The sequence below is a fragment of the Colias eurytheme genome, chromosome 7 (genome assembly GCF_061535395.1).
Source record: "Colias eurytheme isolate Ceu_HAF_F1 chromosome 7, ilColEury1 Martin Lab GWU primary, whole genome shotgun sequence".
Taxonomy (NCBI): Eukaryota; Metazoa; Arthropoda; class Insecta; order Lepidoptera; family Pieridae; genus Colias; species Colias eurytheme.
In genome coordinates, this window is record NC_142986.1 from 9064587 (window position 1) to 9085877 (window position 21291).

Here is a 21291-nt window from a genome sequence, read left to right on the forward strand (position 1 = left end):
TGTATCTGTTGAATTAAAATCAAAGCTATGTATATGTTGTCCTCATTATTTTCTAATCAGATTGTACATCCCAATGCGAATGCATTACTTCTTAAATGGTATAATATACAATTAAGAACATCCAAAAATAAAGTGTCCACGTAAATAATATTTAGCAGTGCAATATCTGTAATTATATATTTATGAACAAATGATTACATCAGATTTAATAATCGCAATTATTTTGAATGTACATATGAATAAATGATTTCATCATAATATTAATAATCACAATTGTTTTATTTCCCATTTGTTGCAACCCTAGCGTATTTTCGTGTGGCAGCGTAAGTACCTGCGCTGGCGGCGGCATCGCGCGACATCAAAGGCGTTTCCTTACTGTAGGAAATAATATTGTAATACTGTGCTATCACTATCATTATTATATTATACATAGTATAAAACAAAGTCGCTTTCTCTGTCCCTATGTCCCTTTGTACGCTTAAATCTTTGAAACTACGCAACGGATTTTGATGCAGTTTCTTTTAATAGATAGAGTGATTCAAGAGGAAGGTTTATATGTATAATAACATCCATTAAATAGTGGAGAAGTACTGCTATTTTTGAGGTTTCTAATGTGATGTCGTAAAAAATTACCAGCTTTACTTATAAAAACTGACTGATCTGTTGCATAAACACCTCTCAGTTAAATAACTCTCAACTCCTTAAACAATGATTAAAATAATCTTAGGTACTTATAAACCTATCTCAGCAGTCTCTCAACTAAGTTACGTCAATATATGTATTTTTTTCTAGTAACATTATCGAAATAAAACCCGCTATTCACGTAAAACTTGACTAAAAATGTACTTTTTGACAAATATGAATGGTAGACTTTATTTTGTATGACGTTTAACTGACAGGATATTGATAACTTTCAAATTTCAAACATTTGTACAGATTTGAGATTTTTGATAAATTCAAATTCAGTTTTAATTTAAAATGAGTTCAATGATCAATAAACGTTCTCGTTCGACGAATTGGAGTGAGGAGGATAAGGTACGTAATGTACACAAGAAATCTAATAGAATGTACTTATTTCCTTACATGTTTTAATGCTTATTAATAAATATATATTGCTCTTTAGAAAGTGCTTCGAAAATAATTTGTGCTCGAGCGAGCACATATTATATTAGAGAATAAGGATACGTCGACTAATACAAATACAGCAAAAAAACTTGCATGGGAAGATGTTTTGTCTTGGTTATTTTAGTTTTACTTATTCTAACAGTTTCTTGTATTTAATAAATTGTTACAGTGTAATAACATTATTATTGTATTTATATTTCAGTTATAATATCATTTCACTCCATAAAAGGGACTTAAGCCAAATACAAAATCAGTGGAGGAATTTGAAGAAAGCTAAGGCTTCGGAACACAAATTTAGAACGGCAAGAAACATGACAGGCGGGGGACCTCCGCCACCAAGTCCTCCGCCTGAAGATCAAGAGCTTATAGCAGCTCTTCCTAATGAGTTTGTGGTTGATAACAATCCTTTCGATAGCGATGCAACACATGGCCAACAGGTTTATATTTTTTACATTTTCTACTGCTATTATTCCTTAATTTGGAATATCCATTAAGGGATAATAGCGCTATGCATATATAGTTTTTTATTGTGAGATTGAGTAATTATATTTTATATATTTATAGGAAGTTACTAAGGAGTCTGCTGATGATACATTGAAATTGAATGAAAATGATGAAAGCACTGCACATGCATAGGTAATCATATTATATAATAATTTGTATAATATTTTTATCAGTTATGTTATACAAAAATATCAGTATTATAAATAAAATTTATATTATTTTAAAATAATTATTATTTTTTTATTTTTAGCCTGAATTGCCAAATTTCTCCACTGAATTGCCACGTATAAATCCTACACATCATATTTTCAAAGCTAAACCAAAAAAAACGTAAGTATGTAATGTTGAAAATAGAATTTCATGAAATTTCCTGTGCTTATTGTTCAGCTGTGATTTATGTGAAATAATGTTTAATGTTTATGTTATTTTTACAGTGGGAAATCAAATTCCAATTACGAGCATCAATTATTCCTCCTTGCAAAAAAAAGCAGGGAGGAATTAATGAAGCAACAACAAGAGTTGCATCTATTAAGAATAGAGCAAGAGAGGGAGCTTCACCTATTAAGAATAGAACAAGAGAGGGAGCTTCACGAGAAGAAGCTCCAAATACTTGCATTAGAGGAGGAATATTTAAAAAAAATAAATTTTGAAAAATAATAAAATATGGTTTTTATTGATTAAAATAAGTTTCAATATAAATGGCCCTGTTTATATTTTCGTCTTCATCTTCTATATTATCAGGGATAGTTGGATCGATTAATAATTGATTTTCAAGGCCTGAAGGATCTAGAAAAATACAAAATAAAGAATTAAAATATGCTTATTTTTTATGTATTGGCATTATTAAATATACTTTGTTTACATATTAGTTTGCACAAATACCTTGATTTAAAATAGACTCATTAAAGAGTATTGCTAAATTGTGCAAAACTGCACAAGCAACAATAGTGGTCTTGATCACTTGCAGAGACCCTCGCATTGTTTCGTTGAGTATGCGGAATCTTTGCTTCCACACCCCAAAGCAACGCTCTACAGTATTCCTCGTTCGTATGTGACTCAGGTTGTACCTTTCTTCTGCCTGTGTCCTTGGTCTTAATATTGGTGTTAGAAGATGCGAAGTACAAGGATACCCGCTATCTCCAATCAGCTTCCCATGAAATTCATTCTCCTCAAACCTCCGCTTTATTGAGCTTTCTCTATATATGCGGGAATCATGTGTACTTCCTCTCCAGTGACACACAATATCGCAGATTTTAAGGTCAGAGTCACATACTACCTGTAATTATTGTCATCAATATTATTATAAATTAGAAACACATAATAGCACACATAACAATGAAAATTTATTACTTTAAATACACTATGATCAAACTAAAATGTTATTGTACAATGTTCATACTTGAGTGTTAATGGAGTAATGTCCCTTCCTATTAACATAGTACTGTCCAGCCTCTCCACTCACTTTGCGTATCTTAATATGAGTGCAATCTATTGCACCAATGATACGCTTCATCCCGCATATTATGGCCTCAAATTTCCTAATTGCTTTGGCTTCCTCGGTTGAGTTCGACGGCATATTAATATAACGCGAACTTTTAGAAGCTAACGCAATAGCAACATTTCGGGACAAACGGGAAAGTGTCTGTTGACTCATTCTGTGAATGTCAGCACAATCTTCTTGGATCTGTAATGTAATAGATCGTTATACAGGCTTTTCTATTGTATATATCCAAAACTAGAGCACAAGTCACATCTACCTCATGCCGGCCCCAATATCGAATAACTGCCATCACTTGCAGTTCCACTGGAATACCGCCCCCTCGAGTGTCCACGCGAAGGTCATCCCGAATCAAATTAATGATTTGTTGCATGTTATTCTTTCCGAATCTATACCTCGACCGTAGTGTGGCCCTGTGGCCGCTACAAAAAATATATTGACACCATAGATTGACACTAATACCAGGTTATTTTAATTCTAGGTTGAAAAGTAGGTTTTTAATAAATAAGCACTCTCAGAACAATAGATTTATTTAATAAATGAAACGATACCATTTTAAATTTCGCGCTGTTTATGTATGATGTGCGCATGCCTTAATGCTCTAAGGCGCATGCGCAGGTTTTTATTATTTTATAATTTTAATAAAATAAATAATTCAACAATTTCAATGATGAGCCCATACGGACCTAACGGTAAAGAATACGATTTTGATAAAATTTGCCAATTTTGCTATGGATGGGGTGCTAAAGTGTAACTTTTTTATACCTAAAATTAAAAAAAAATTATTTAAAAAAAAACTAAAGGGGACCTAACGAAAAAATTGTGGGACCTTATAGGACCTAACGGAGACCTATCGATTGAGGTCATTTTTGACCCAAAATTCTATGGATGGGGTGCTAAAGTGCATTTTTTTTTATACCTAAAATTTAAAAAATTATTTAAAAAAAAACTAAAGGGGACCTAACGAAAAAATTGTGGGACCTTAAAGGACCTAACGGGGACCTAACGATCAAGGTCATTTTCGACCCAAAATTCCATTGATGGGGTGCTAAGTTTGCACTGGTGTAAAATAATACCAAAAATCTTCTAAAAATTAATTAATTCTTATATCTCTTAACAATATTGTGCACTGAGATTGTGCACAATTATTTAATTTCGTTGTATAATTAACTAATGATATCGATTAAAAATTAGTATCATTTGCAAGTTTAGTGTTTTACATGTTTAATTTTTGCACGTCTTCGTCGTGTCATGTTCTCGACATTTCACGTGTGTGTTGTCATTTTAGTGTCATTCTGTGGTGTCATTCAACGCCTGACGTGACTTGAGTGTTGGAACAGCTGCTTTACTGTGTTCAGTATATTGTTTTAGTAAAATTCCACAAAATGTTAGACTTATTTAGCATTTTTAGTAAAGGAGGTATTGTGTTGTGGTGTTTTCAAAGCACGAGTGAAATTTTTTCACCGTCAGTGAATGCTTTGATACGAAATGTGATATTACAAGTAAGTTCATTAACATAGAAGCCCTTGCTTACGTTTTAATCATATTTAATGAAGGTCGCCTTTATATAATCTGTTTAGAATGTTAAATATTTAAAACTAATTAAGTAATTTTTTCTTTTAGGAGCGTTCGGGGAACAATTCGTATAACCATGACGCCTTAACATTGCAATACAAGCTTGATAACGAATTCGAGCTTGTGTTCGTGGTCGCGTACCAGAAAATCCTTCAACTATCATACGTGGATAAGTTCCTAAATGATGTTCACTTGGAGTTCAGGGATAAGTACAAGAATGATTTGCAAAGCGGGAGATTTATCACAGATTTTGATTTCAAAACATCCTTTGATAACATACTTAAGCAATGTGAAACATGGGGTAAGTACCTGTATTCTAAATACGCAATAAATGTGTGAATTCATTATCTTATCTTCATATTATCTTCATATTATTTAACTAGTATTACTTGTATTACAATCATATCCTACAATAATGCAATACTATTCTTCCTTTGTATATTGTAACATAGCAAAGTTGTAGAATGTTTTATTCTATTCACTTATATCAATTTTAAAATGCATAGAAATTATTGGTCACTTATAGATGACTCATGTTATCCTATAATTAATACACATTGTTCCTACACTATAAGGAAGACTCTAAAAAAGGCACTTAACTGTTGTAGTTAAATATTCAATTTTAAATATAAATATTAAATTGGTAATTAAATGAAAATGGTATGTTTAATTAGAGCTAGCGTGCAAGAGCAACTTTTGTCACCGCAGCTCTATTATTTTCCAGATTTTATATGTACACATCTACATGTATTCATTTTTTTTCATTTTCAGCTAAGTCACAAGCAAAACTACCAAAACAGATGAGAACATTTGAAGACTCGCAGAAGTCTAAAAAAACTGTTGCATCTATGATAGAAAGGAAAGGAGATGAGAAGAATAAGAAATCAGGTAAATTTTTTCTCTATAAAAATAAATAGGCAAAACAATACATTTCATTGAAATTAGATTTAAAGTTTCAAAGTTATATTTCTGCTTATGAGCTACACAATAAAAAATGCAGTGATAATGTAGGTCTTCCTTCAAAATTTCCTGGTAAGATTGATTAACTGAGTAGTTAGTTTGAATACATTTTTCTTGTCACAAAAATTAATGACATGGTTCCTACGACTAGATACTTGAACTCGAGTTCCTATACTAACTGATCTAATTGATACTCTTTTGTTCAACACAATAATAATTATTCTGTTTGATAAAATACAATAGGAATATTATAAAAAAAGATAAATCAAATATTTTTCAGTGAAAATAGTAGAAAATAAGGTTGCAAATGGGAAGATTGAGGAGTCTCCTGAATTGGAAGATGATGTTATAGCCGCAAACAGAGCCAAGCTCGCTCAGAAATTAGCCTCAAAAGGCAAGAAAGAAGTAAAGTAAGTTATTACAAATATAGTTTTTAGCATTTTATATGATTTATTTTGGAATGTAGTTCCTTATCGCGCGTTGTGAAAGGGGGCTAGACGGAAAAAATTCTTACGAAAAGTTGTCACAACACTTTTTGCTAGAGATATAAGGTGTGCGCGTGGTTCTCTGTCTGTCTCTCTCTAACTTAACACTTCGTTCCATCCGAATGTCCTTTGACATCGCATAAGTTTTTTATACCAGTAAGGAATAAACTGTTGTTATCTTTGTATAACATTATTATTTATTTATCTTTGCGTATACTTTCTACCTACCTACCTCCTATTTCTAGTTTATTATTTTTCCTTCTATCAGTTGGTTGCCTGGAAGAGATCACTCTTAAGTGATAAGGCCGCCTTCTGTGCTGTTTTTCTCTTAGAATAAGTTTTGTTTGTATTTTATGTATTTTGGCAGCACAATAAAGAGTATAAATAAATAAATAAACTTTGATTGAATGCAAAAATTATTTTATGTTATAAAGTTCAATTGCATTATTTGTATGAGAAAAATGTTCATTCATGTTATATGTAATGATATTTTTTAATATTTTCAAGCTATTAGTTATAAGTATTTTTATGAGTACTTTATTAAGATTGTTTAATTTTTTAATAAAATACAGTCATTTCTTCATATATGTATGCAAAAATAACAAAAAATATGAATTAAAAACAACAGGAAGTCCCCGAAAAGTCCGAAAACGGTGGATCGCACCAAAAAGCCGCGCGTGTGGGAACTGGGCGGTGATTCAAGGGATCTGCCCACTCTCGACTTCAGTACCGATAAGGAGGGAGATGTTGAAGTGGCTGCTGACACTCAGGTAATAAATATTTCAGCGATTTGAGTATCTTATATTGTTTGAAGGATGAATGAAAGGTAAACCGACAAAAAAAAAACAATACTGTACTGGACAAGTGATTGTTATACTTTTTTATTATGAAAATTCTGTTTTGCTAGAATCATGTTTTTTTTTTAAATAATGGTGTAATATCATATTACGCAATGTATCAATATTACAAAGGTGTGCAATGTTAAGCAAAGATTTATTTTTAATGTACCTATACAACTTTATGGAAAGATTTTTTTGCACTTCTACACTAAACCTAAACTTTAATAAGATTCGTTCTGCAAAATGCATAGAACATGATGAATATTCACACTAAAACAACCAAGTTTATAACGATTAAATATGTATTGCATAGAAGATATGACACCAATAAATAAATAAAATAATCATCTCAATAGATGGCGTGCGGTGTGTCCAGTGTCCCTTAGACACATTAAACTGAAGGTATAGAATAAATTCGATTGCTCTGGCGGGTCACGAGTGGCTGAGTTGGTCAGGCATCCGCTCCGGAATGGCGCGAAAGGATGCGGGTTCGAGTCCCGCCTCGTGATCGAATTTTTTCTATTCTTTATAAATTTATATTTATTAAGCACTAGCGGTCCGCCCCGGCTTCGCCCGTGGTACATATTAAGGTTTTCTCTACATAAGAACCATCCTCGTACTTCAAGGAATATAATAAAAAAAGAATTATCGAAATCGGTTCAGCCGTTCTCGAGTTATGCGCTTACCAACACATTTTGCGATTCATTTTTATATATAAGAAGATTTGAATGCCATAAAAAATATCAATTTCAACCAATAATATATTTTCCAGTTGGTCGGCCAAATGACGGGTGCTATACGCGATTTAGAAGTTGAGTCTGAAGACTCGAGCAGTGAAGAAGAGGAACAAACCGGGAAACCAGCGCCAAAGAAGTCTGGTGGCATGTTCAGTATGTTTAAGGGTGAGTTGTGGCTTGTATGTTTGTGTGTATGAGCAGTATGAGATTGACGCATGTTGTTTTTGTTGTAAGGAAATATTGTGTTTGAAAAACTATACAAAAAAATAAAAATGTTCAAAATTTCGCTGGATCAACTACGAATTTATCTTCCTTCATTTCAAGTAAACTTTCTTAATTTTTGCATTTACTATACATTTTAATAGACTCATATTTTGTCTCGTATTGCAATTTTTGGATACAGAACCAACAAAAACAATCTTGTCACATCCGACCTATTTTATACTTAAAAAAGGAAATAATTATTGCTCAATGTATTAGAAAACTTTATTATTAATATTTTTACAGGTCTGGTTGGATCTAAAGCTCTTACCGAGGAGCAAATGCGTCCAGTGTTGGATAAAATGCGAGACCATCTCATTGGCAAGAATGTGGCCGCTGATATCGCTAACAAACTGTGTGATTCTGTCGCTACTAAGTTGGAAGGAAAGGTAAGGAAAGTCTTATAGACTCTAATGTTAAAAAAAAGACGGGTTGCACTCCGGGAGTGCCGGCAGAAGTGAAAACTTGATTATTAACGTTGAGCATATTTGATATCCATCCGTCTTATGCTTTTTCGATCAGGTCACGTGTCCTGACGCGAGTTTAAGATTTTATACCCATTACAGAAAAAGTGTTCAACGCCGCTAAAGAAGTTTTCACTTCAAAAATAGTTTATACACTAGCTAATGCATTTGATTCAATGTTTGTTAGCACATAATTAAGAAAAGCTATTTTGAATTGCCTTTCTTAACCATATATTTTCACACATTTGACAGACATACTTGCTAAACAAAACATACCTAGATACAATGAAATCGGCCATTAAATGAAATATCTTGCATGAAATTTATAAACTACCTCCTTTTTTTAAGTAAAAGAGACACACACACATACTTAAAATAACTGTAAAAGCTCCCTGACCTGTTAAAGTACCTGTTACAGCTTCCTTACCTGTTAAAGCACCTGTAACAGCTTCCTAACCTGATAAAATACCTGTAACAGCTCCCTGACCTGCGAAAGCACCTGTAAAAGCTCCCTGACCTGTTACAGCACCTGTAAAAGCTCCCTGACCTGTTATAGCACCTGTTATAGCTCCCTGACCTGTTAAAGCACCTGTAAAAGCTCCCTGACCTGATAAAATACCTGTTACAGCTCCCTGACCTGCGAAAGCACCTGTAAAAGCTCCCTGACCTGTTACAGCACCTGTAAAAGCTCCCTGACCTGTTAAAGCACCTGTTACAGCTTCTTTACCTGTTTAAGTACCTGTAACAGCTTCCTAACCTGATAAAATACCTGTTACAGCTCCCTGACTTGCGAAAGCACCTGTAAAAGCTCCCTGACCTGTTAAAGTACCTGTAACAGCTTTCTAACCTGATAAAATACCTGTTACAGCTTCCTGACCTGTTTAACCACCTGTAAAAGCTCCCTGATCTGTTAAAGCACCTGTTATAGCTCCCTGACCTGTTAAAGCACCTGTAAAAGCTCCCTGACCTGCCCCCCTAGTCAAGTGGCTTTCTGTTAGCGTAGCGTTCAATAGAATAGACTACGAATGTATGAGATTGACGTAGGCTGTAGTTAAACGTATCTACAGGTTACGTCAATCTCATACATTCGTAGTCTATTCTATTGAACGCTACGCTAACAGAAAGCCACTTGACTAGGGGGGCTGATAAAATACCTGTTACAGCTCCCTGACCTGCGAAAGCACCTGTTAAAGCTCCCTGACCTGTTAAAGCCCCTGTAAAAGCTCCCTGACCTGTTATAGCACCTGTTATAGCTCCCTGACCTGTTAAAGCACCTGTAAAAGCTCCCTGACCTGATAAAATACCTGTTACAGCCCCCTGACCTGCGAAAGCACCTGTAAAAGCTCCCTGACCTGTTAAAGCACCTGTTACAGCTTCTTAACCTGTTAAAGTACCTGTTACAGCTTCCTAACCTGATAAAATACCTGTTACAGCTTCCTGACCTGTTTAACCACCTGTAAAAGCTCCCTGACCTGTTAAAGCACCTGTTACAGCTTCCTGACCTGCGAAAGCACCTGTTTAAGCTCCCTGACCTGTTAAAGCACCTGTTATAGCTCCCTCACCTGTTAAAGCACCTGTAAAAGCTCCCTGACCTGTTTAAGTACCTGTAACAGCTTCCTAACCTGATAAAATACCTGTTACAGCTTCCTGACCTGTTTTACCACCTGTAAAAGCTCCCTGATCTGTTAAAGCACCTGTTAAAGCTCCCTGACCTGTTCAAGCACCTGTTATAGCTCCCTGACCTGTTAAAGCACCTGTAAAAGCTCCCTGACCTGATAAAATACCTGTTTCAGCCCCCTGACATGCGAAAGCACCTGTAAAAGCTCCCTGACCTGTTAAAGCACCTGTTACAGCTTCTTAACCTGTTAAAGTACCTGTTACAGCTTCCTAACCTGATAAAATACCTGTTACAGCTTCCTGACCTGTTTAACCACCTGTAAAAGCTCCCTGACCTGTTAAAGCACCTGTTACAGCTTCCTGACCTGTGAAAGCACCTGTTTAAGCTCCCTGACCTGTTAAAGCACCTGTTATAGCTCCCTCACCTGTTAAAGCACCTGTAAAAGCTCCCTGACCTGTTTAAGTACCTGTAACAGCTTCCTAACCTGATAAAATACCTGTTACAGCTTCCTGACCTGTTTTACCACCTGTAAAAGCTCCCTGATCTGTTAAAGCACCTGTTAAAGCTCCCTGACCTGTTCAAGCACCTGTTATAGCTCCCTGACCTGTTAAAGCACCTGTAAAAGCTCCCTGACCTGATAAAATACCTGTTACAGCTCCCTGACCTGATAAAATACCTGTTACAGCTCCCTGACCTGCGAAAGCACCTGTAAAAGCTCCCTGACCTGTTACAGCACCTGTAAAAGCTCCCTGACCTGTTAAAGCACCTGTTACAGCTTCCTGACCTGTTAAAGCACCTGTAAAAGCTCCCTGACCTGTTACAGCACCTGTAAAAGCTCCCTGACCTGTTAAAGCACCTGTAACAGCTTCCTAACCTGATAAAATACCTGTTACAGCTCCCAGACCTGCGAATGCACCTGTAAAAGCTCCCTGACCTGTAACAGCACCTGTAAAAGCTCCCTGACCTGTTACAGCACCTGTAAAAGCTCCCTGACCTGTTACAGCACCTGTTAAAGCTCCCTGACCTGTTACAGCACCTGTAAAAGCTCCCTGACCTTTTAAAGCACCTGTTATAGCTCCCTGACCTGTTAAAGCACCTGTAAAAGCTCCCTGACCTGATAAAATACCTGTAAAAGCTCCCTGACCTGTTACAGCACCTGTAAAAGCTCCCTGACCTGTTACAGCACCTGTAAAAGCTCCCTGACCTGTTAAAGCACCTGTTTTAGCTCCCTGACCTGTTAAAGCACCTGTTTTAGCTCCCTGACCTGTTAAAGCACCTGTAAAAGCTCCCTGACCTGTTAAAGTACCTGTTACAGCTTCCTTACCTGTTAAAGCACCTGTAACAGCTTCCTAACCTGATAAAATACCTGTAACAGCTCCCTGACCTGCGAAAGCACCTGTAAAAGCTCCCTGACCTGTTACAGCACCTGTTACAGCTTCCTGACCTGCGAAAGCACCTGTTATAGCTCCCTGACCTGTTTAAGCACCTGTAAAAGCTCCCTGACCTGATAAAATACCTGTTACAGCTCCCTGACCTGCGAAAGCACCTGTAAAAGCTCCCTGACCTGTTACAGCACCTGTAAAAGCTCCCTGACCTGTTAAAGCACCTGTTACAGCTTCTTTACCTGTTTAAGTACCTGTAACAGCTTCCTAACCTGATAAAATACCTGTTACAGCTCCCTGACCTGCGAAAGCACCTGTAAAAGCTCCCTGACCTGTTAAAGTACCTGTAACAGCTTTCTAACCTGATAAAATACCTGTTACAGCTTCCTGACCTGTTTAACCACCTGTAAAAGCTCCCTGATCTGTTAAAGCACCTGTTATAGCTCCCTGACCTGTTAAAGCACCTGTAAAAGCTCCCTGACCTGATAAAATACCTGTTACAGCTCCCTGACCTGCGAAAGCACCTGTTAAAGCTCCCTGACCTGTTTAACCACCTGTAAAAGCTCCCTGACCTGTTAAAGCACCTGTTATAGCTCCCTCACCTGTTAAAGCACCTGTAAAAGCTCCCTGACCTGTTTAAGTACCTGTAACAGCTTCCTAACCTGATAAAATACCTGTTACAGCTTCCTGACCTGTTTTACCACCTGTAAAAGCTCCCTGATCTGTTAAAGCACCTGTTAAAGCTCCCTGACCTGTTCAAGCACCTGTTATAGCTCCCTGACCTGTTAAAGCACCTGTAAAAGCTCCCTGACCTGATAAAATACCTGTTACAGCTCCCTGACCTGATAAAATACCTGTTACAGCTCCTTGACCTGCGAAAGCACCTGTAAAAGCTCCCTGACCTGTTACAGCACCTGTAAAAGCTCCCTGACCTGTTAAAGCACCTGTTACAGCTTCCTGACCTGTTAAAGCACCTGTAAAAGCTCCCTGACCTGTTACAGCACCTGTAAAAGCTCCCTGACCTGTTAAAGCACCTGTAACAGCTTCCTAACCTGATAAAATACCTGTTACAGCTCCCAGACCTGCGAATGCACCTGTAAAAGCTCCCTGACCTGTAACAGCACCTGTAAAAGCTCCCTGACCTGTTACAGCACCTGTAAAAGCTCCCTGACCTGTTACAGCACCTTAAAAAGCTCCCTGACCTGTTACAGCACCTGTAAAAGCTCCCTGACCTTTTAAAGCACCTGTTATAGCTCCCTGACCTGTTAAAGCACCTGTAAAAGCTCCCTGACCTGATAAAATACCTGTAAAAGCTCCCTGACCTGTTACAGCACCTGTAAAAGCTCCCTGACCTGTTACAGCACCTGTAAAAGCTCCCTGACCTGTTAAAGCACCTGTTTTAGCTCCCTGACCTGTTAAAGCACCTGGTTTAGCTCCCTGACCTGTTAAAGCACCTGTAAAAGCTCCCTGACCTGTTAAAGTACCTGTTACAGCTTCCTTACCTGTTAAAGCACCTGTAACAGCTTCCTAACCTGATAAAATACCTGTAACAGCTCCCTGACCTGCGAAAGCACCTGTAAAAGCTCCCTGACCTGTTACAGCACCTGTTACAGCTTCCTGACCTGCGAAAGCACCTGTTATAGCTCCCTGACCTGTTTAAGCACCTGTAAAAGCTCCCTGACCTGATAAAATACCTGTTACAGCTCCCTGACCTGCGAAAGCACCTGTAAAAGCTCCCTGACCTGTTACAGCACCTGTAAAAGCTCCCTGACCTGTTAAAGCACCTGTTACAGCTTCTTTACCTGTTTAAGTACCTGTAACAGCTTCCTAACCTGATAAAATACCTGTTACAGCTCCCTGACCTGCGAAAGCACCTGTAAAAGCTCCCTGACCTGTTAAAGTACCTGTAACAGCTTCCTAACCTTGTTACAGCTTCCTGACCTGTTTAACCACCTCTTAAAGCTCCCTGACCTGTTAAAGCACCTGTTATCGCTCCCTGGCCTGTTATAGCACCTGTTACAGCTTCCTAACCTGTTAAAGTACCTGTAAAAGCTCCCTGACCTGTAACAGCACCTGTAAAAGCTCCCTGACCTGTTAAAGCACCTGTTACAGCTTCCTGACCTGCGAAAGCACCTGTTTAAGCTCCCTGACCTGTTAAAGCACCTGTTATAGCTCCCTCACCTGTTAAAGCACCTGTAAAAGCTCCCTGACCTGTTTAAGTACCTGTAACAGCTTCCTAACCTGATAAAATACCTGTTACAGCTTCCTGACCTGTTTTACCACCTGTAAAAGCTCCCTGATCTGTTCAAGCACCTGTTATAGCTCCCTGACCTGTTAAAGCACCTGTAAAAGCTCCCTGACCTGATAAAATACCTATTATAGCTACCTGACCTGATAAAATACCTGTTACAGCTCCCTGACCTGCGAAAGCACCTGTAAAAGCTCCCTGACCTGTTAAAGCACCTGTTACAGCTTCTTAACCTGTTAAAGTACCTGTAACAGCTTCCTAACCTGATAAAATACCTGTTACAGCTTCCTGACCTGTTTAACCACCTGTAAAAGCTCCCTGATCTGTTACAGCACCTGTCAAAGCTCCCTGACCTGTAAAAGCACCTGTTATAGCTCCCTGACCTGTTAAAACACCTGTAAAAGCTCCCTGACCTGATAAAATACCTGTTACAGCTCCCTGACCTGCGAAAGCACCTGTAAAAGCTCCCTGACCTGTTACAGCACCTGTAAAAGCTCCCTGACCTGTTAAAGCACCTGTTACAGCATCTTTACCTGTTAAAGTACCTGTAACAGCTTCCTAACCTGATAAAATACCTGTTACAACTCCCTGACCTGCGAAAGCACCTGTAAAAGCTCCCTGACCTGTTACAGCACCTGTAAAAGCTCCCTGACCTGTTACAGCACCTGTAAAAGCTCCCTGACGTGCTTTAACAGGTCAGGGAGCTAAAACAGGTGCTGTGTATACTTAATATATGTTTATTTTATTGTAATATTAACTAAATTGTTTTATTCATAACTAGCTTACCGCCCGCGGCTTCGCCCGCTTTGTCTAAAACCTAATAAATTATATACTTAAACCTTCCTCTTGAATCACTCTATCTATTAAAAAAAACCGCATAAAAATCCGTTGCGTGGTTTTAAAGATACAAAGGGACATAGGGACAGAGAAAGCGACTTTGTTTTATACTATGTAGTGATTTTTACAATTAATCGTCTATTTCCTCCCAGGTGCTAGGAACATTCGAAAGTGTAGCCACAACAGTGAAAGCGACTCTGACGTCATCGCTCATGCAGATACTATCGCCCAAGCGTCGAGTGGATATACTGAGGGATTGCTTGCATGCAAGACAACAGGGCAGGCCTTATGTTATGTCGTTTTGTGGGGTAAGTATGAAAAAAATAAAAAATAAGTTCGATATTTGTTAAAAGTTACTAAAATTATAAAAAAGTGTAAAAAATGAGCCGTCACGGGATGCCTGACAGATGTGAAACATCAACAATATTGATATGAATTAATTTCGATTTGACGCCGCGGCGTTTGTGACGCCAGAAATCGGTTTTACGTGTACACATAAAAAAAAACGTTAAATACAATTTTTGTCGTCTTTTTTTCTGAATACAAACAATCAGAGAATTCTTGATCAGAGAGTTTTTATCCACATCGATGCTCCAATAGTTTATTTTTTGTATTAATATTGTCACATAAGCCACTGGTAACAAAACGTTTCTTATAGATTGGAAATAAACGGGCTTTTTATTTATTGTCACATAAACTTATTACCAAACCCAATTAATTACCTAATCTAACAAAACACCCCCTTCACAGGTAAACGGCGTCGGCAAATCAACAAACCTAGCCAAAATCTGTTTCTGGCTGATCGAAAACGATCTATCCGTTCTCATAGCGGCCTGCGACACATTCCGCGCGGGCGCAGTGGAACAACTGAGAACACACACACGTCGGCTCGATGCATTGCACCCTGCGCACGCGCATGGACGACGCATGGTGCATTTGTATGAGAAGGGATATGGTATGTATATGGTAAAAAATAAAAAATGTGTTCGTGTACTAGTGTACACACGTAAGATGACCTTATTTTTCAAAAAATAATTAACTATATGCAACTTTACAGAAATACGTCGAATCACGCGTGGTAGGATTAGAAAAAGATGGAGCGTAACGGAAAAATGTTACGCGTAACGAAAAAATGTTACACAAAATTTTTTTTCCAACCCCGATTAAAAAGTTTCACTTCAATAATATTTCCCTCCACAGTCATCTTTAAATGATTATAAACGCAGATCTAAAGCAGCTAAAATATGCAAGTTCCTGGGCATAAACACATATACGCATACATATAAAAAATGCATATATACTTGTATCAACATGCGCACAAACAGACACCAAACACATATAATACACGAATGTCGAATATGCGGACAGAAAAACAAGTATAAACATGCCGCATATAATATACGCACACACGTACGTAAGAACGTGTGTACAAATTCACAGATACGTATAAACTATAAACATGTGCACAAACATACGATAACAGACCCAAGTATAAACATGCTCACAAAACACAAGCGATAGGTCAACACACACGTAATATTGCGCACGCAATATGTACGCACTTTCGTTACCCAACTTAAAAATTATTATGTAGTCATTTTGTAATTTTTTTGACGTGACAACTGACAACGTCTTATTCGATACAGCCGGCTGCAAGCACGAAAAAACATGACTCATGCGGCGTTACCTCGCTCTGAGGCGTTCCATGTAAGGCTTGAAGTGCGAGCGAGAGCGCGGAACGAGCGACAAAGAAGCACAATAGGCCGTTGTCACGTTCAACTATCGTTTGACTTTACAGACTTAACCATTTTTTTCGTATATTTATTGATAATAATCAAGCAAAAGAGAAGAATTACCCAATTTTATTTATTAATTTTTTGTACAGGCAAAGACGCAGCCGGCATAGCCATGGAGGCAATACGCTACGCAGCGGACTCAAAAATCGATGTCGTTCTTATCGATACAGCAGGTCGTATGCAAGATAACGAGCCCCTTATGCGAGCTCTGGCCAAACTCATTAAAGTGAATGAACCAGACTTAGTTCTCTTTGTTGGCGAAGCCCTAGTTGGCAACGAAGCCGTCGACCAACTCGTGAAATTCAACCAAGCGTTAGCCGACCACAGTTCGTCATCGAACCCACATGTTATAGATGGAATTGTCTTAACAAAATTCGATACAATTGACGATAAAGTTGGTGCGGCCATATCTATGACGTATATCACGGGTCAGCCAATCGTGTTCGTTGGGACGGGACAGACGTATACTGATTTGAAAGCTCTGAACGCGAACGCGGTTGTACATGCGCTAATGAAGTAGATTTGGGTCCATTTTAAACATACATATGGGGAGACGTGCGGATTTTTTTTAAATTTAGAATAATGGAACATCTAAACACCATAGACAATGATACACCATAGATAATATCTAATCTATGGAATACATTACGTACATATGTTTGTTTACTGTGTAGTCTATGGTCCGCACTTTCGGTTTATCTTTTTCATCTGGGTTGTTTCTCTGATGTATGTCTATGAATATAAAGAACCGCCATATTATAGTTTCCGTACTTATTTTTTTATTTTGTTTTTTTGAACGCCAAAAATGAGGTATCACAATGTATTCTCTCTATTGTTGATGGTTATGGATTCTTATAATTATGTTGAATAAATGTTTATTTTGTCATTATTTTGTTTGTTTTATTTTTATTTTATGGGATAACCCATTTTTATTTATTTTTTCATTGCAAACACAAGTACTATTTACGAATATTTATTACAACTAAGATAGTAGAACATTGTGCAATTAAGGAAAATCATTATTATATCTACGTCCAATGATATTATTATAAGTAGAAAGGTGTAAATAAGATAAGTAAAACTACTAGTGGTCCGCCCCGGCTTCGCCCGTGGTACATGTTTACGTTTTCTCTCCATAAGAATCATTCTCGTACTTGAAGGAATTTCATCTATACTAATATTATAAAGCTGAAGAGTTTGTTTGTTTGATTGTTTGTTTGTTTGAACGCGCTAATCTCGGGAACTACTGGTCCGATTTGAAAAATTATTTCGTTGTTAGATAGCCCATTTATCGAGGAAGGCTATAGGCTATATATGATCACGCTAAGACCAACAGGAGTGGAGCCACGGCGGTGAAACCGCGCGGAGCAGCTAGTAAAAAATAATTAACGAAATCGGTTCAGCCGTTCTCGAGTTATGCGCTTACCTACCACTTTTATATTATAGATATAAATCTGTGGTTACAAGTGTGCCGTTTCTGAAGATCATATTACAATGCTGTTTTGGTAACCTATCAACACCTTTTTGCTTGTATAATCATTGTCTTCGTACATTTTTTGAAAAAATACTATATATTAAAAGTTAACATTTTGCACACAAGTTGCACATTTCCATATTCATTAAAGATTGCGTGCCAGGAGTCAATATATAAAATGTGCCTTTGTGTAGTCCATAATTATTCATTCTTACATCATGGTCTAAGATCCGAATATAGGTCGACCTTCACCGGCGTGATAATAGAATGAGACCAATTTTATAATAAATGTAGTCTATTAAAAAATCGATTATAGATGGGTTGACTGAAAAAATCCTGGACAGGCCATTTTAATTAATTTAAAAAAAAATTAATTGCAGTACTTATCAAGATAATAAAAAAAATTATTAGACTTGAAGTATGAAACCTACAGAATGTGCAGTCATAGGGTTTTCTAATATTTACCTGGACAAAATGCTAGGTTGGCAGGTATAAACAGGCATGCCCGTACCAGTTACTTTCACTTGATGGGATGATAGAAAAAAATGTTGTGTGGTTTTATGAAACCACGGTAAAAGTGAAACTGTTCGAACGGTTCCGAACACTGCTTTGTGTAGCGCATGTCGCGTGTCGGTCGGCTGCCGAGTAGGTATACCTACTCGGCAGCCGCGATACACGCGACATGCGCTACACAGACCAAAAAGTTTGAGACGACGATGTAATAAAAGTTTCACTTTAAAAATATATATATCAGCATGAGCGCTGTTTTATAACAAAATTGTTTATTGTCTCAACACTGCATAATTAAAAATTCTAAAAATATCCTGTTTAGGAATTTTTTCAGTAAACCCATCTTTAATAGATTTTTTAATTGACTACATCCATACTAATATATGCTAATATTATAAATGCGAAAGTAACTCTGTCTGTCTGTCTGTTACTCAATCACGCCTCAACTACTGAACCAATTTGCATGAAATTTGGTATGGAGATATTTTGATACCCAAGAAAGGACATAGGCTACCTTTTATTGAGAAATATGTACCACGGGCGAAGCCGGGGCGGACCTCTAGTTTATTATAAAATTGGTCTCATTCTATTATCACGCCGGTGAAGGTCGACCTATGTTCGGATCTTCGACCATCAGCTTTTCATAAAAATATCAAAAGGAATATTAGAATAGGTATTTGAATTCAAGCTTTGATATACCTAGTTAGTACTTAATTCATTAATAACAATGCTTTTTTTGTTATACGCTTACCATTTATATTATTGTTGTAAGAATAAGGGAACAGAATTTAAATGAAACGACATCGATCCTAAAGAGTTTATGAGTTTGTTGTATTTCATTTTAATATTATATCAATATACCTATTACATACATGTTTTCGTAATATAATTATTTATTACAATTTGTTATAATCAATTGTTTTATTTACCCCTGCTCCATGACTAAAAATATTATTTCCTCAACTCTCATTCTCTATGATAGTATAGTTACCTCGCAAACAAATAAATATGAATGCAATTGACCTTTATAACTAGTTTATAGACATTTTTTTTATGTGGATATCTCAGTGTAAACAGTTCTCTATACTAATCTATACTTAATATTATAAAGCTGATATGTTTGTTTGTTTGAACGCGCTAATCTCAGGAACTACTGGCCCGATTTGAAATATTCTTTCACTGTTAGTGCCCTATTATACATTATGCTCTTTGACTGTTAGATAGTATAGCATCGAGGAAGGCTATAAGGCTATATATCATCACGCTTAGTACAGGAGCGGAGCCACGCAGGTGAAACCGCGGAGCGCAGCTAGTATAAGATATTTTGGAACAAGTCTGATAAGTTTGCCATATTGTTTTACGATGTCAAAATGCATTATGCGAAATCAGACTGCGTATATACTATTTGATATGAAACAAGTTTCAAATGCACTTGCAATAGCACTGCGCTAGTATTAAAAAAATCAAGATATATAGCTGTTTGGCGCCAATAGGGATGGGTTTGATCGTTATTGGATTATGTAATACATATTTTTATAGTGGTAAGAACATTCATGACATACCTGGAGATTATCGTGACAAACAAAAACCTGCATACATTTAGAAATGTTTTAATAAAGATGTGCTTTGAACTGAATCCTTAAATGTCTTAAAATCAAGACAATTATTGTGGTGTTTTAAACACTAAATAAAACAAAAAATAAGAGAAAATATTTATTTGTCTTTATTCTTATCAACGAAAACAATTAACAAAAAGTAATTATACAAACATTACCATATGAATTCTAACGTGGCAACATTGGAACTTACATTAAGGAAAAAAAAATTAAATGTCAAACAAAACACTAGTTACAATAATAACTGTTACTTGTATGAGATCTGAAGGAAATACAAACTTGAACAAAATGCGTAATGAATTTGAAATTCACATTTTAATTTCTATGAACTGACTTAAAATTTATGAAAGAGTTTTTCTGCTTATTTTATCTACAAATGCACGCAACAGAGATTCCTTATGTAGACAGTACTGAAGCATTTTTCAATCACAGTTTCAGGTTTCACAACTTACTGATAATGTCTCTGATAGCCTATTTGATACTTTAACGAACATTATCATACATTGTCATTTTTACTGTCAGATAAGCTGTTCGAAACATATCCAGAAGTTATGAAACCGATAGATAAACATATTTATATTTACAATTACAATTCTCACTGAAATGTTAGTCTAATTTCCTTAATCGAAGAATTAAACTTATCAGTTACAAAAATATAATGTTATCTCACGTCATCGTAAGTGAAAGAAAGAGATGTAAGTATATATAGATATAATCTCAATTACGTGAAGGTCTCTAAGCTCCTAGTTAAGTTATCATTTAAAACTTAACATATCGCTTCAGAAAAAAAAAGAAATAATACCCACGAAAAAGTAAAGATTTGAATTTTTTTAAAGAATGGACAAATTCGATCGATTTTCTATTCATGGAAAATTTCTAATTTATGAAACAATTAAATGCTATAAAATAACGGTCTTACTTATAAAATGCAATTTTATTCATGGTATGGAGAATGCAGCTAAATACACAATGAGCGACAAAACACGTCAGTAATTCGACCTTAATTCAACTGAATAAGGTTGAATTTACTTTGGCTTGTTAAAATTTATTGTTACCCATTCGCTTTGCAATGGATTAGTTATTGCAATAACCTGTCTTGTTTTTATGATTGATGTTTCATGTGAGCAAGATCAGGACAGAGCTATGGTAAAAAAAGGGTGAAATTTATCCATTGTTTAACTTTTTATTAGTAAGGCCGTTAGAAATTCAATAAAAAAAAAATTCTTTCGTTAGAAAAATACAATCACACGTGAAATGTTATTTTTTAGTGATTTTAATCACATAATATCACAAGAAGGTGGACCAAAATTGATTACTTGTTTTTAAACATAAAGAATATAGATATTTCGTAGAAAATAATCA

General features: G+C 36.4%; 2 protein-coding genes across 2 annotated transcripts; both read left to right on the forward strand.

Annotated features, from left to right (window-relative positions):
• Window positions 1-978: 978 nt before the first annotated feature.
• LOC149907235 (uncharacterized) lies at window positions 979-2291 on the forward strand. Its single transcript, XM_090103827.1, has 6 exons — window positions 979-1035; window positions 1154-1239; window positions 1328-1562; window positions 1690-1761; window positions 1880-1959; window positions 2064-2291. The coding sequence occupies exons 1-4, from the start codon at window positions 979-981 to the stop codon at window positions 1759-1761; spliced, it is 450 nt and encodes a 149-aa protein (XP_089959953.1). The 3' UTR covers window positions 1880-1959; window positions 2064-2291.
• A 2148-nt stretch (window positions 2292-4439) lies between these two features.
• Window positions 4440-17218, forward strand: SrpRalpha (signal recognition particle receptor alpha). Its single transcript, XM_090103604.1, has 10 exons — window positions 4440-4629; window positions 4751-5003; window positions 5474-5590; window positions 5943-6072; window positions 6776-6917; window positions 7759-7888; window positions 8231-8373; window positions 14686-14841; window positions 15284-15488; window positions 16419-17218. Exons 1-10 carry the CDS (start codon window positions 4513-4515, stop codon window positions 16847-16849), a joined length of 1824 nt encoding a protein of 607 aa, XP_089959730.1. The 5' UTR covers window positions 4440-4512; the 3' UTR covers window positions 16850-17218.
• Window positions 17219-21291: the final 4073 nt, after the last annotated feature.